General features: G+C 41.7%; 1 protein-coding gene across 6 annotated transcripts in view; it reads right to left on the minus strand.

Annotated features, from left to right (window-relative positions):
• Positions 1 to 17,477, minus strand: part of BCAT1 (branched chain amino acid transaminase 1) — a 106,305-nt gene that overhangs the window by 12,359 nt on the left and 76,469 nt on the right. For all 6 annotated transcript variants that reach the window (XM_039544176.1, XM_039544194.1, XM_039544202.1 and 3 more), the window contains 3 exons: positions 7,444 to 7,529; positions 6,187 to 6,327; positions 4,696 to 4,770 (listed from right to left, as the gene is read on the minus strand). In XM_039544176.1, the coding sequence (XP_039400110.1) occupies positions 4,696 to 4,770; positions 6,187 to 6,327; positions 7,444 to 7,529 (302 nt within the window). The remainder of the gene's footprint in view (positions 1 to 4,695; positions 4,771 to 6,186; positions 6,328 to 7,443; positions 7,530 to 17,477) is intronic.

Here is a 17,477-nt window from a genome sequence, read left to right on the forward strand (position 1 = left end):
CAGACTAAGATGACAACAGAGAGCTGAGTATCATCTGCATATGGAAGGCACTGAAGCCTATGCATCTCTAGTGGGCCAGTATACACACTGAAATGGAGGGTGGACGCATGGAGACCATATGAGAAAAACCCTTAGGGCAGACGAGCAATCTAAAAGATGAATTCCCAAGTAGAGAAAAAGCTCTTGGCTTGTTGCTGTGTTCACTTGAAGAAACAGCATTTGGGAGCGCTGTCTTTGAAGGCTAGTGGCTGAACAGCTCTCTGTACAACACAACACCATAATATCTTTTAACAGTCCTTGGGGATATTTCTTCTCCCTGTTGCTAATTCTGCTATCACTGGACACAGGTCTGCAGCGCAGCTGACGGAATGTGTTACACCATGCTCGAAAAGCAGGGGTCCATTCATGACATTTCCAGGCCAGTTCCTTGTCCCCACCGTAGGTGCTTCCCTGGCATTGCAAAGCAGCCATAATGCCAGTTTAACCGAACAGTGCGGGATTCCCCCAGCATGGGCTAATCCCTGGGTGGCAAAGAGACACTGTAATGTAGAGGGCATGACTGGAGAAAAGGGAGTTGGCGCTAACCCTGGTGATCCTTTACTATTGGAACAGACCCTTGGGGGTCCTAGGCAGCTGGTATAAGTCACAGCAGCTGTGAGGCTCCTCTGATTCACACTAGAAATTGACCTGGATCAAGCACTGGCCAATGAGGCACCATAAAGGCTCCTGTCTCCCTTCACGCCCACCCAAGCTGTACTCAGCAGAGGCTGCATCAGCATTTTCCATTAAAAGAGGTGAGTTCTTTATGTTGAAGTTTACTCTGCTAATTAGGATAATTACTGCTATTAATTCACCTGTCAAGTAACTGAGTGAAACTCAAAAACCTTGGGAATTTATCTGAACCTCCAGAACCTACAAAAATAGGCAGGAAACCTCATGAAAACAAACTCTCTTGTGAGACTTCCAATACCCCCTGCTTCTGTTTGTAAGAACAGCCTCGTTCAGACTTCAGTGTCTCACCCTGTTCAGAACCAAGAAATGCAAAGGTGCATAAAACTGAAATCACAATCCAGACTTCCAAAAGTTCCCTGAAAGGGTCAGTATGGATTCAGTTTTTGCCAAAGGTTTGAGTTCATTCTCATATTTTAGAGAGGAAGGATAGTTGTGCAGTTAAGACACTATACTGGGACTAAGTAGATCAGATTCCATTTCTGGATTGGCCACAGACTTCCTATGTAACCTGGGCAAGTCACTTAATCTCTCTGCTCCTCAGGTTCTGATCTGTAAAATTGGGATAACAATATTTCCAACCCTCTCTACCACTATTTTCTCAGGCTCGCCTATTTAGAGTGCGTAGCAGAGTTAGTAGCAGGACTGTCTCTTATTATATATTTGTACAGTGCCTAGCACAATGGGGCCCTGATACTGATCGTGGCCTTTAAATTCTACTCTAATACAAATAATAATTTCACCTGAAACTATTCACCTGTCCCACCCAATTTGCTTTCTGAGCTACACTTTAAAAATGAACAAGCTTTCACTGCGTCCTCCTTAAAAATACAAATCATCATGAAGAAAGCCATAAATAATCTACAATATTTGGGACCACTGGCCATATTAGCCAAAGCATTCAGGGCTTTTTATTTAGGGAAGAAGGAGATTGCCAGCACTGATTGGTATTTCAGAGGCAGTGCAATTCCCAGAGAGAACCTCATCTTTAAATCCTCTAACTCAAGCTGTTATAGAACACAGTATTCTGTGATTGATGCATTCATAACCACACCAATGCTATACACAGAGTAAATTATTTCATCTAAAATCTCTATCGATCTTTAGTAATCACAATTTCCTTTTAGTGACACAAGTGTAAATGCATATTGCAGTGTTCCCCTGTCTCTTGCTACTGCTGTGAGAAATGTAATCAGTTCTGCCCACAAAGTTCTAATTCATCATTCTAGCTCTACTTCCCACTGAACAGCTGTTCAAATCCAAGTAAATCCTGTTGCACATGGAGGATTGTGGATTACAAATAACAGTAAGTGGCAGGAAAACAGATCTGGATGCAAAATAGTCAAAGAAATCTGAAAATGTTAAACTAGCATGTATTGCATACGAGGGAACTGGATGGCAGAGGTGATTAGTAATTGGATACGGAGTGATTCACCTCTAGGTTACTGGTTCAAATGCAGTGCTCATCGCTGGAACTGAAAGTCCCTATCATCTAATCACTGTCAGTTGGCATACACAAAATGAATTAGTAGTCTCAGTCCAGCTCATAATACAGAGACCACTATGACAATTGGGCCTAATTCATACAGCATCTTTATGCAGAAGAACACACAAGCCCTTTACATGCTAAATACAAATACATGGGAATCGTTTCCTCTAACACTGAAATGCTCCACACCTCCATGGTGGAATGTGGAAGCTGCTTAGCAGAGCACAGCAAACAATACTGTATTCCACTTTAATTACATGTGGAGATTTTTTTGAGGGGGAATCAGAATATAAATGACTCAAGTGAAGGGCATGGGAGCTACCTGTGATAGTTTATTAGTATCATGTGTTCTAGCTGCCAGTTTGATTATCTAGGTTGTGTTATTGTGTTGTTTGCTATATGATTATTAAGGGTTACTTTTAGCATGGGTTAGTTTGCAGGTAAACAGGAAAATGGAGAAACCTTCCTGATAGCACCAATACTTCACGGGACAAAGCAGGTGTCATTCCCTTTGAAGTTTATCTCACACCATGCTGGCTCTGACACCCTTGCCTTGGCAGAGGAGAGGGGAAACCCAGGCAGAAAACTGAAACAAAATTTTGTAGTGGATAAAAACCTGGAGTCCCTGAAGCTCCGGTGGCAGGGATGGAGAGACTGCAGGTGTGTAAACTGTCTCCCCACCCTGCGGTGGGGTGTGTGGATAAGCTAGGCCTACCTAAGCTTTAGGTAAGACAGGCATGCATATAGGCTGTTTGTTGTGTTGAAAACCCTTTTTGCCTTGTTATGCTCCTGTTGTGATCAAACAATACTTTGTTTGTAAAGATGTAGAGACTACCCTGGATGGTGTCCATGAGGGAACTGGAGACAAGCCTAGGACCCACAATGGTGGATCTGTGCCACCTGAGAATTCTGTCTCAGAGGGAGAATCCAGCAGGGCACAGATTCAACAACTTTCTAGCTGCTTTGTGTCAGCAGGGTGGTGAAAAGCAGCTGGGACAGTATCTATATGATAGTATCGGTGTGAAACCTGCAAGAAATAGAAGAACAAGAATCCAAAAGAGCTACTGAAACTACCTAAGTTGCTCGACTGTCCCCAGTCCAAGGCTGGTGCACACTACTTGATTTAAAAAATGAAGGGTTAGTGGAACGTTATTCATTTTATTTTATTTTTAACTACTCTATTGTACAACACATTGAATATCACATTGTAAATCTCAATATGTTAGACATGGCATTCCAGGAGAGTTGATAGACAATGGGACACAATTAATGAATAACTCAATCTAAAAATTTTTTTGATGGCTGTATCAGTTCATGCACACCAGGTGAAGTCCTTGCTATAGATTTGCAGAAGAGTCAGTAAAAATTTAAAATAAAAGCCCTGATAGATTCAAGGGATCCATATTTAGTATGAATATTGCAACACATCTCACTATGTTTTATTAGAATCACCAGTTCAGCAGCTCACCAGCAGGAGGATAAAAACCTTAGTGGCAACATCTAATGTGTTTCTTGAGCCACAGACCATTAACTCTGGGGCAATTATGAAATAACTATAGCAACCCAGATCAGAAGAAATACTATGAGAAGAATGCCAAAGAGTTACTCCCATAGTAAGTTGGAGAGAATGTTAGATCTCAAACAAAGCGACTTGCAACCTGTCAAGGTAACAGCTATTCTATCCATGCTGAGGCCATATATCATTCACCACCCCCTACAGGAGAAAGAGAAGACATCTAAATAAACCAAGGAGGACACCGGTGCTCAGCTTCTTGAGAATGTCCAGAATGCTATTGACAGTCTTTGTGCACTGACAGAAGTAAAACATGCCTCTCCATGTAATGAGAGCAAATACAAGTGCCAAATGGTAGATCCATCTTAACATCCAACAAGCCACTAAAGGAGGAACTGTTTTGGGAACAAGTAGTGGCTGAATGATCAGAAAGACATTGAGCCTACAAGATAGCAGTTACTGGCCAATATCAAATACCATGCCCACCATCCAAGACATCGCTTTGTAGGTTTTTTTTAAATTGATTGGCTGTTCTATTTTGTGAAAGTTGATATTAGGTTTTATCTGACTGTATTTTTTTTAAAGGGAAGATGAAACAACTGTCACTGGAGTTTGTGGATAGTGACCGGGTATAACTTTTTATAATCCTGGCCCATGTCATGTGAAGAAGACATAAACATCAGTCTTTTACAAGCACTCCTGTATTTCACACCTGTATTAAAATCACTCTGTTTCAAGATGAAAGAGAGAGGGCAAGTTTTAAGGAGGAAAACAGCATCCCTCAGTGACATGTAGGGTAAATATCTTCCTGCACCACTGGTAATCTACCAAAGTTTCAATGCCAAGAGAGGTGGGAGAAAGAGTCTATCTTTTAATTCATGGAGCCTGTAACAGAAAAAACCATTCATTCATTCAATTTCACCCCTTTCATTATGTTATCATACCAAAGAAGAGAATCCCTTACTTGGATATCAGTCAGCTGATTCAGGAAGCGGGTTGCTAACTGAGGTCCATTCTCCATAGTTGGAATGTGCAAATTCTAGGATGGAATTAAAATGAGAATAATTCCTGGAAGCTCATCATGTACAGTCAGATAACAACAGCAACAACAAGTACATACATATATAAATGCCTTTTAAATCTGAGGATCTCAAAGTACTTCACAAACATTAATTAAACCTCACAACACTCCCATCAGGTGGGTAAGGATAATTAATATCCATTTTATAGGAGACACAGAAAGCTCAAGGATCATTCACGTCAACTGTACTACTTCTATTGAGTGTAATGAGAGTTGGTTTAGGCCATCCTCAGTGACTTGGCCAAAGGAGTGCCAGCAGAGCCAGGAATAGAACCCAGCTGCTATCGGAGTCCAAGCAAGGTCTAATCACTACATCACACTTACCTGCTTGCTCAGTCAGTAAGGCTTGAGGAGGACGATAGTCAACTCAAAGAAGCACCTTTCTATTTACTATCTACAGTGTATATTGTGTTAAAACAAGTACATTTACCATAATTTTCAATAGTTAACATCTTAATGTTTCCCATTCGTATCTCAAAAGCTGATCATATTAATAGATATAGTCCATCTATTAGAAGCATCATTTTCTACATCGTTATTTTATTTGTTCTATTGTCTATCTTCACAAAGAAACATATCAACATACCTCTTGGGCTAGATTCACAGGTCTGCTAAGTTCATTTTGTGCAACATAAGCAGTGCAAAGTGAACTTCAACAGGACAGAGAAATGCCCTTCAGAATTCCCCCTGTTCAGGAGGAATTTCCCAACAGCAGACAGAAACAGTTAAGCCATCTCCTATACCAGCTCTGCCACCTGTGTCCTCTCCAACAGAGCTGTGCTGTCTGGTATAAGGGGAAGGATTAAGTCAGGCATGGGAGGGATTAGGAAGGAGACATCTTAGGGGATGGAAGGGGAATGGTCATGGTGGAGCAAAGCCATGTTCTCTGTATGACCCATTTCTGCTGATGGAAGAATTTAAATCTCCTCCTCTGCAATTTTAATTCATGCCAGGGATGGGCAGAACAGAACTGAGGAACTGTGACTGGCTGTCAGCCTCCCTATTAAGGGAAGACTTGACTGCAAATCACATCACAGAGCTGGCTGAAATGCTTCTAACTGCAAAATGTTGATGAAATTTCAAATTTTGATTTTTTTTTGTATGAATGAATTTTTTAACTTAAGTTTAAAATAAAATCTGCATCCCCCCCCCCTTCAACGAACTATAGAGCTGGTCAAAAAAATGAAGTTCTGAAATTTCAAATTAAACACAAAAAAGAGGGGGGGGGGATTCTGAAAAAAAATCAGTTTTCCCTAACTTGGGAAGAAGTTAGGAGGCAATATACTGATAAAGTACTTCCTGCATGGACCTCAGACAATGCCAAGCTGTAATTATATGGGGAAGAAAAAATAAACCAGATACTTCTTTCCTTACCTTGCCTTTGTATAATATTTTAGAAATAGGGCATACGACACAAGCTGTCCCAGCACCGAACATCTCCTTGACTCTGTTTTCCTCCAAGGCAGCTGTCAGATCACTCATGGTGATGTACTTCTCAGACACTTTAAATTCTCCCTGTGCCAGAGATCAGAAAGACAAAACCAGAGCACATGTTCCTAAAGGTCATAATTCTTTCCTTACATTAGACACCTGTAATTGTATCACAGAGGTGATATTTTTAACAAACTCAGTTGTAGCCAGTTCATTTTCAGTTCTCATGCGGCTAAGCAAGCTATGGCCTGGTCAGTTGTTAAATGAATGACCTCCAAGGAAAACCCAAGATCTCTAACAGTGGTTCTCAAACTTTTGTACTGGTGACCCCTTTCACATAGCAAGCCTCTGAGTGTGACACCCCCCCTTATACATTAAAAATACCTTTTTATATATTTAACACCATTATAAATACTGGAGGCAAAGGGGGCATGGGGTGGAGGCTGACAGCTCGTGACCCCCCATGTAATAATCTTGCGACCCCCTGAGGGGTCCCAACCCCCAGTTTGAGAACCCCTGATCTATAACAAGTGATGATGGCAATTCACTAGGTGGCACTTTCCCCTCAAATTTGGTGTTGAACCTCAGCATGATGTTCAGGAACACCGTGCAGCTGCAGCAGAGCTTTTGGATGAGATGTAAAACAGAGGGCCTGTATGCTTTTGATCATTGCTGAGCTTATAGTACTTTGTGCATGAGAACTGGTATTCAAGTGCAGATTTGAAATCTGCAAGAATACAGGTACTAGTGCATTATATCTACGGCTGGACTTAAAGCTGCACCCTGGTTGCTCAGAATGAAGGTGGAGACACGTGGGCTATAGGCGGTGGAACAAGAAGCTGATGAGTAGAGTGTAGATGGGGTGATGAATGACAATTGCTTATTTCCTTACTTTAAGCCAATTGTATTAATGGGATGTGGACTCTGGCAACTCTAACACAAAGTTAATGAAGATTTTTGTGTGGGAATACTTACTGGGAACTAGTTAGACTGTATGTGGCTCTGTGGAACAAATGCTGGTGTCTGGGTGGTTTGGCCAAGACTTTTTAATTTTAACATTCTTCCCCAGTTCGTACTTGGTTTGAAAGATCAGGTGGAACTGTGAGCCATTACTTGAACGCAATAAATGAGTTATTTTCATAACAGCGTATCTCACGGTTGTTAAAATTGCTACTATTGAGGGACAAGGCAAACACCCACCCACTTGCGTGCCAGCTCCAAGATGCTCTGCCTTGTCACTCCAGGAAGAATGATGCCATCTAACGGTGGGGTTGCCAGTTCCTCTTCTGTTGAAACAAAAATACAAACAAAATAAAATATTTAAAAGAGAGCAGAAATATCAGATACCAACATGCAATATCCGATATAAGATACAAACATTGGTTAGAATTTCAGAGGCAGTTTCTAAATTGCACAAACCCAGTTGGATGCCACCTGTTTTGAATCAGTGCATATATCTGAGGGCAGGTCTACACTACAGCCTAAATTAATACAATTTACATAGCTTAGGGGTGTGAAAAAGCCCCCCTGAGTGATGCAAGTTTCGCGCTGTCCACACTGGCGGTATGTTGGTGGGAGATGCCAACATAGCGTCCACTTCTCGCCAAGCTGGAGTAATTATGCCGACAGGAGAGTGCTCTCCCATCAGCATAGAGTGTCTTCACCAGACACATGCTACAGCAGTGCAGCTGGGTTGCAGTGTAGACTTGCCCTGATTGAATTAGGATTAGGTGTACTTAGTAGTTAGAGCACATGACTGGGTTCTATTCCTAGCTCTGCCACTGGCTCACTGGGTGACCCCAGGGAACCATCTAACTGCCCAACCGCGACATAAGGAGCCACAAGTGGAAGCTGGAAGTGACCCACTCTGTGTCTAGTAGACTCATCTATAAAATGGATTTGCTACTACTGGTTACCTCACCAGGGTGCTGTGAGATGCAGTTAATAAACATTTGTAAGGCGTCTGGAGGATGATGTATCATATAAATAAAACTCAATGTTAAGTACATACTTCCGAGCTTTGCTGAATGGGGCCTTCAAGTGAGATGGATTTGATAACCTAATGGGTTTTCTGTCCCTGACATCTCTGATGATGATATTTACATTTACTGTTCCCATTTATAATAATACATTTCTCTGTATCCATGGAGCAGCTACAAGAGAGAGATCAGTGGAAATTTTCTCTTGCTGCCCCCATAACGTGTGTCAATCCTGAGCTGGTGGGACAATGTCAAGATTGAGAAGGTAGGTCACACTTCATGCCCATTCAGTCCTTGACCTTTCTATTGTGATTGCCAGCATGGGTTCCAATTAGTGACACTTGCAATGTTTTTTGTTATGTGGAAATCTGACTGAAAACTGGAGTTTGCTCCAACTCATTTTACATAGGTTGCCACACAGTCATCGCTTGGTAACAGCTTTCAGGCTTCAAAAATCTGGCTGGGATTTGAAATGACAACCTAGAGGCGAAAGACTAAACCCTTCAGTGTCATGAACTCTGTCCTTGTCCGTGGTCCTCGGGCATGTGAGGCATTTTATGGAAGAGGACTCCTCACGTACAGTGTGCCCTTTTGACATGGAATCCCAAGCATGGTAGTCTCCAGAAACCCTTCTTTCACTATTTTATCTTAGTTATTTAATCCATCTGAGATAATCTGCATGAAATTACAAAACAACCAAAGATTCAAATGGTTTAATTGAAAACAAGATTTTGGGGAGAGGGTTGTTTAAATAGAGAGGAAAAAAATCAGATTTAAATAAATATGTGCTTGAAATATCTAATCTCACACTTGGCAAAAAATAACATAGGTAGATTATCTTGGATTAGGAGCAATAAAGAAACAAAGTATTACATTTCTAGAAAGTGCAGTCTCCTTTTTTCCCTTCTGACTCTTTCAGCTAGTCAGCATATCAACAACACAGCTTCTGGCAAAGATTACCTAAAGTGACAAATGATTTTGGGTGCCCAACCTGCAACACCTGTAAGGGGCTTGATTTTCATATAGCGCTCTAGCCCCTGCCCTTTGAAAAACCAGGCCTTTTACATTATAGAGACTCAAAGTTGGGCATCCAACAATGGAGGTGGCACCCAAAAGCACTTGTCACTTCTGAAAATCTTGGCCCCTGCTTTTCAGTAGCTTTCCTCACTCTTTTTCTCCTTTTAAGCATCTCGTCCTCCCAGTTACAGTCTATCATCCCTTCTGATCTTAAATGGTGTGAGCCTGCTCACCGTATCTGGCAGTCCCCAAGGTATTTACATATATGTCCTCTCACAGCAGGTTATCAAAATCTCTTATGCAATGTCCATTGTATGCTTTGCTGCCTCAGTCCATTCAGGGCTGTATTTCTTACTGTGGATCAAGAGCTTTGGTTCCTCTTTTTTCCTACATAACTTGAGATGTTCCTTTGAAAGTGGGCACACACAATAGATTCAAATTGTCATGACTAACTATTCAAGTGCTGCCAAAAGGTAAGAAGGAGACATCTCTCAGGTACCTGTCAGAGGTAGGTACAATCCACCCAGGATATGGCTACACACTGTGGGTATGTCCACACTTCGAGCTGGAAGAGTAATTTCCACCTTGGGCAGAAATACATGCACTAACTTTGATGGAACTAGTGCACCAAAAATAGAAGTGTAGCCACAGTGTATATGTACCCAGTGTTGGCAGTTTGTCAGCGGTGTCCATCTATCAGCAGTGGCCGTTCCTGATTCAGTGATAGATTGCTAGATGCCAGGATGCCATCTCTTTCCTTTCTCCCAGGGTTGGAAACTCTAGCTCTCCTTTTTCCTATGAATCCACCTTAACAACCAAATAAATTCTCCCATGCTTACCTCCAAGGGCTGTCTGCTTTTTGCCTGGGCCCAGCCAACAACTGAAAGTGACTAAGTAGAAATATCTATTATGGGCAAGTTATTCCATAATTGTCCACCTCTGAAACATTTTGTAACTGGCCACTGTCAGACAGGACTCTGGATTAAATAATCCACTGGTCTGGAAACTCCCATGTTCTGCATTTGCTACTTCACCACCTTTGGAATCATCAAATTTGATCATGTCTGAATGTACATACCCCTCTTATTAGTGAAAATAAGAAATAATATGGGGCTCAGTATTGAGCCCTGTGACACACTTGATACTGTTCCCTCTTCATGAATGGTGGAGCGGGATGTGTATAAGATCCAAAATATACTTTGATTGCTGTGAGCTATTTTGAAAGCTTGCCAGGCCAGCTGCCAAACAGCATGGAGTTGATAGAATATGGGAAATATGCAAAATGTTTTAAGCTGCCAGCTTCATATAATGTTGTCAAGTATGCATATTATGTCTACCAGCCTGGGGTCACCTAGAGGAGCATCTGCCTCCCTTGCAGCATGTCATCATCTCCATCTGGTACCATGTGTGTACCAAATCTGGCTCCATATGCATTCATCTTGCCCATCTCTGGGAAATCAGACTATGAGCTCACAAACCCTACTTGTCTTTTCATGGGAGAGTCATTCTGATAAGCTGCAAACTCCTGGATTTATAATAGTACATAGGAAAAGCAGCCCTGTGTGGGAAAACTTCCTATTCGTCTGCTTTTATTGATTTTTAGATATATTTATTTGTATTGAGGTAACTTTCCAGAGTTTAAGAAGACAAATGCTTTAGCTTAGTTGATGAACATCACATAAAGACCATGGTTTTGCTCCCAGCGCTTTTCCCGAAGCTGACAGGCTGTGAAGATCATATCTACAGTGCCCTGTCCAGGCTCGGGGATGATGTTTCCCACAAGATAGGTGTTAAGTCAATTCAGTATGACCAGTGCAATAATTTCCCCTGCAACAGAAAGAAGGGAAATGCCATAGTAATTATCACAGTTTGCCCATTCACCCTTACGTTTATACAGGTGGACAATGTTGGCACCCTTGAAATTCTATGGCACTGTCTCTTGCTCGATTTTTTGTTCATCTTTGGAAAGTTTATTTCTGCTATTTCATCCTTCCACGAAGGGATGATGACCAGAGTGGTGGGAAATGGCAAGATATCAGATCCCTTTCTGGTCACCAGAGGCACCAAACACAGTTGTGTGCTGGCTTCCACAGTCTTTTCCATCCTTTTATTGGCTATGCTTATGGATGCATTTCATGACACTGACAGAGGCGCATTTACCCATTTCTGCAGTGTTATAAGTTGTTCAATTTGCAACGCTTCCGTTCTTGCATGAAAGTGGCAGCTTTACACATTAAGAAGCTTTTATTTGCTGATGACTGTGCACTGGTTGCTCACTCGATTGATGACGTTCAATTAATAACTGATCACTTTACTTGTACAGTGAATCACTTTGGTTTCACAATCAATCTAAAGAAAACTGAAGTACTGTACCAACATGTGCCATGGGATGAACTTGTCTACCCAATTATTAAGATCAAGGATGATCTTCTCAAGTCCATGGAGAAGTTCTGCTACCTAAGGAGTATGCTGTCACAGAATGCCGCAACTAATGATGAGCTTACCCATCGCTTAGCCAAGGCCAGCTCTGCATTTGGAATGCTGTCACACCACTTATGGAATGACAAGAACGTCAGAATAAGCACTAAGCTAAACGTCTATTAGGCAGTCATTCTGAACAACATATTGTCACCATATTAGGAAACTCGATCAGTTCCATATGCACAACCTTTGGTCTGTTTGCAGGGTCAACTGTTGAGACAAGAGTCCCAATATCGAAATACTCATTCATTGTCAGGGGTCTGACATTCAAAGCATGCTAAAAAAAAACAAAAAAAACCCAAACCCTCAACTATGCATTGGTCTTGGCATCTCATTCGTATGGCAGACTCAAGAATACCCAAGGCCCTATTTCTGGTCAGCTACAGCAAGGCACCTGCTCTCATGGTGGCCAGTACAAACAATATAGATACACTGAAGTCATGCATGAAAGCATATCAGCCAATCCCAGTCACTGGGAAACAACAGCCCACAACAGAGCAAGGTGGAAGCAGATTTGTCATGTTGCTGTTAACTGCTTTGAAGCAAGGTGCATCAGCAACACCTGAGGTGAAAAACATGAACAGCGCAAAGCAAGGCTACCACAGCCTGCAATGGTCATGGACAATCTTGTCCGTCCCCCATGCAACCATGCTTGCAATTCTTACATTGGTCTGAACTCACATATATGTGTTCATTTATAGTGTTTGCTGAATGCTCATACGTTGACACTGATGTGAGACTCCATTATCATTATTGCAGTAGCATTGAGAGGCCAGGGGCCCATTGTGCGAAGCACTGAACCAACATGTACCAAAAATACCATCCCAGATCTTGGGAGCTTACAATTGAAGTGATTTTAAAATTAGGTCATGTATTTTACTGAACAACATAAGCTTCAAGTCTTTCATGCAAGTTGTCAAGGCTGAATCCCCACTCTGGCACTTTGAGTGCAGAAGGTGGGGGCCTGCAAGGATTCTAAAAATTAATACTGGCCACTCCAGGCTTGTATTAAACTCCCAAGGTTACAGCTTTTTTCTGACCTTGGCTTGGTAAATGCAGCCACCACCCAAATGCAAAAAAAAAAACCAACCACCCTTGGACCCAGGAAGGATCACTTGGGAATTCCTTCCTGTGGGGTACCCTCAAGCCCTTTCACCTGGGGAAGAGCTGAGAAAGAAAACAAAGGAAATTAGCTGTTGCTACAAGCTAATAAAACAACATGCACAAACCTCTTAAGACACCAAAAATCCAATCCTGTTTTAAAAAAAGGTAAATGTTATTAAAAACAAAAAGGAAGAAAATACATCTGGAACTTAGGCTTTTGTTAGATTTTAAAAGAGCAATTCCAAAAATTAAGCACCCAAAATAGCTTAAAAGTTACAAACAAAAGAATCTGGGGTTAGCACAGAGGAGATCCACAAGCCAAAATAAAGAAATAAACCTGATTGCGTCTATTTAAACATTCCTAATTTATTTACATATTTGGGGGGTTTCAAATAAGTAATTCTAGGTATGATCTGATGATTTCTTCTGGCTTAAAGCTTTACACAGCATTCCTGCTGCCCTCTGTTCCCCTCTTTCCCGGAGAGATACAACAGACGCAAAGGGAAAGCTTCTTTCCCAATCTTAAAATGTTCTAGCCTTTCCACTGGCTCTTTTGGTCAGGTGCCTACTCCTTTTCTTTTACCTGTGGGCTTGTTAACCCTTTACAGGTAAAGCAAGCAGAGAACAGACACCAAGACGGATTTTACAGCTAACTGTCTGGCTGGGTGTCCATAAAAGGGAGCTACACCCCCTTCATTTATCCCACAAGTATTTATGAACATGCACTGATTGATGCATATGGGATGAGTTTAGGGCTAGGCAGATTATTACAAAACCGAGAAAAACACCAAAATGTTTGCATGGGTGGGGCCACCAAGAGAACTTCTGAGTCACATAGGCCTCGGGAAGCTCTGGGGTCCATAACCTATTATAAACCCAGTCTCCCTGTCACTCTGTGTTGCTCTTTCCTTCATTTTTCTCTTTTCCTCACACTTTCCTTTCACCCGTTCTCCATTCCATTCCCCCCCCCCCACTTGTTCCAATTGCTACCTGCTCCCAGGTCCTCTGTCCCACCCTCTTTTTTTCCCTTTTCTGGCTTCATACCATACAATTGTCAATCTGTCCCTCTCTACAAAAAGAATCCGTCCTTTTAGGATCACTGTGCATCTAGCTGCCCACAGAGTGTCACCAGCAAACTTCACTCTCCACCACCGAATGGCACTTTCTGCAGCACAATGACCATTTCAACAACCATCGAGCTCTATTTTTCACACATATAATAGCATTATTTTGAACTTCTGTGAGTCTTTACATCTGAGGTAGGGCTGGATTGAGGGGCAGGCGACCCTGGCAACCACCTGGGATGCCGGCTTGGGGGACACCAGGCTTGGGTGCTATTTTTGTTGCTAGCGACAAAAGGGAAAATAGAATGTTTGAAGTAAAATGTTTCAGGTATTCTGTATGTGGATTCATTTTTCACTAACCACCTAGAATGTTCTGGACCTTCGTAGAATCTCATGGAACCTTCCAGACTTTCTGAGAGGTACATTTTCCTCAAAACCTCCTAGAAAATTGTCAACTATGCCCTTGCAGGTATATAAGGGGCGGGGCATTGCCAGTCAGTCAATGAGATATAAGAACGAAGTGAAGTGAGTGCCCAGCTGTGATATTGTGAACTTTGTTTTATTATGTAAATGTGAAAGTGTACTTTGCTTATACATGGCATGAATAAATACAGATTTACAGATCCTGGCATGCAAATTTATATCTTATATAACAGGGATAAATCGTGCATCAAAGTTGTGAAATGAGCTATAAATGCAATAAAAATAAGATATTCAAAAGTTTAACTAATGGAGGGGAGCGCTGAAGATGCTCCTCACCTGGGGCACCATGTGGTATAGGTCTGGCCCTCATCTGAGGATTCCAAAGAGCTTTTAAGGAATTAAGTATCCCGTCACTCCAGTGAAGTAGATATTATTCCCATTTTATAGATGGGATAACTGAGGCACAGAGATGAATAATTTGTCCAAGTTCACACAGTGGCTTAATAGTTCTGCCAGAAATAGAACCCAGGTGTCCTGACTCTTTGCAGCTAACCATTCTCAACACTGCCTCTGTATACTGGAAAAGATAAACAGATTCCATAGTGTACAGCCCCCATTTGATGTATTCTCTAGACTGTACATTTCTTTTGATTTTAAAGGTCTTCATCTCTGCCAAGGTAAGCCCCTTGATAGAAGAAACAGACATTCCATTTAACATGCTTTCCACTCCTGCCACCCTTTGTCTCTCAACAACGTTATGTGCCGTGAAAAGGTAGGCCTGGAGGATCACATGGTGATCAAGCTTTACATTTTGTAAACATGGAAACCATCCTGGGTATATGTCACTCTCCAAATATGCCACTGATGAAAGCAGTATTTCATGAACAGAAACTACTGCGCTCAGTTATTCCTGTAACAATAGTGATCCATATTTAGCTACATTGTAAACTCAGCCAGAGCAATGCTAAATGTGCAGAATCAGCATAATATGTGTCATGCAAATTTACCAGAGATTATTGGGTAACTCCCCTCTTCCCCTACCACCATTATGAATGAGACATTTTCTAGGGTTCACCCAAGACTGGAATGTTAGACACCTCTTTTGTCCAATACCAGGGCTAAAATGATCTGGAAACGGCTTTCAGTAAAAATGGACCCCCATTTGAAACACTGCTGAAATCAGTCCCCATCTAGTGCATTCATGAGGGTACACAAAAAACATAGCACATACACACAGAGTTTACATTACTCCTCTGAACACACAATGAGCTGTATGTTCCTGATGCTTAAACAGTACCCATGATTTCTAGTTCCAAATCTACTGTATTTCTATGCTTAATCTCCCCACCCCTGCCACCACCACTACTGCAATATATGCACAATGAAGCAAACAAAACAAGGACCACCTAAGTAGCATTTAGGGTGACCAGATGTCCCAATTTTTGAGGGACAGACCCCATATTTGGGGGCTTAGTCTTATATAGATGCCAATTAACTCCCACCCCCCGTTCCGATTTTTCGCCCTTGCTATCTGGTCACCCTAGTCCTAGTAGCATTCCTTATGAAGAGAAAGAGCACAATAGCAGTCACTTTTTGCTATGGTGCAAAGGGGTAGGCAGTTATACACTGGTGTGCATTTTCTTGGTGGCAACCAACAGTTGTAGGTGTTTTAGGTCTTACACCCAGGCTTCTTAGTAATACATTGCTAAATAGCTAATTGCCCCTGCAGTGCAAGTGATCATAGCATGTGTAATGCCAGGTCTGTTTTGGAATAGGACTGGCATATAGTAGGCTGGATGGCATGAATTACAGATTGTTTGTTCCACCCATGTCACAATGATACTAATCTGTAGTGCACTGGTAACACATTGGTTAGCAGATCTTTGGAACAGTATGGTATCGTAGCTGGATAATTCCTGCTTATTCCTGGTTGAAAAACAAAACAGAGCACTGAATGCTAACCAACTTCTTGTTCGCTCTGTCCCAGTGGGCCTGATTCCTTGCTGGTGTAACTCCAGTGAAGGTGCACATGAGGGGTGAATTTGGCCCAATAGCTACAATGTCTAATCCATTGTGATGAAATATTAAACAACAACATTCACATATATAGCATCATTCACTTGATCTCAATAAGTTTTTTAGAGCTAGGTAAATATTATCCCTATTTTACAGCTGTATAAACTGAGAAAGAGAGAAACTTAAGGGGTTTGCCCAAGAATCAGCAGTCAAATTGGAAATAGAACCCAGGTATCTTGACTCACAGACTCTTATGCTAAATAAAACACAATGCTGTTTCCATTGTGAGCCACTACTAACCACCACTGTAGCACTGGCAGAAAAATGGCAACGAAATGGTGTTTTACAAGAGTGTCCATTGCATTGTCATGAAAAGGATCAGAGCTTGAATCCCAATTTCTTGTTCTTTTGTTTCTTAGACTGGCAGATGGTGGAACAACACTTTGCCTTTATTTATGACCTGAGCCAAAGCCTTGGGAAGTTAATGGGAGTCTTTCTATTGACTTTTATGGGCTTTGGATCAGGCCCATAGTCCTTCAAACTAGGTTACCCTTCTGTACTAACAATGAAGTGCAGACACAATTTTGTAGACATAAATAATTGCATGAACAAATGAAGGTATGCAAGTGTCTAAATATCTGGTTGCATGCAGTAATTAGTCAGTTGTCTAAGTGGCATAATTTCCAACCACAAATGACTGCAGATGCAAAAAAAAAAAAAAAAAAAAAAAAATTTAGCCTAACTTTAAAAATCTGGTCCTACATCTTCAAACCAATTTACCAGGATTAAAGATGTAGAAGATAAAAGATGTAGCAGCTTCTCCTGTCTTGCTTAGCGGGAAAATCACAATTCAAAAGGAAGGTCTGATTGCTTTGTGGACACAGGTCATGGTTCAGGAATGGATGGGGATGCCTCTGCTAGAGGCCATGACAGAAGCCACACATGGCTGAAGCAGAAGACATAAAGAAGGCAATTGCAGCCTGTCACAGAACTGTAAGGTCAGAGTCTCTGATCACTTGCCTTCTCCGCAGAGGGAAGGTCCCAAACCCCATTTCTTTGGAAGGGACTTGCTGGAAGGAATTCTGAAGAAGTTGTGTGGGCTAGTGGGGACTGACTAAGGGTGACTTCCCTCCTCCCACTAAAACAGAAA

This window comes from Mauremys reevesii, linkage group 1 (genome assembly GCF_016161935.1).
Source record: "Mauremys reevesii isolate NIE-2019 linkage group 1, ASM1616193v1, whole genome shotgun sequence".
Taxonomy (NCBI): Eukaryota; Metazoa; Chordata; order Testudines; family Geoemydidae; genus Mauremys; species Mauremys reevesii.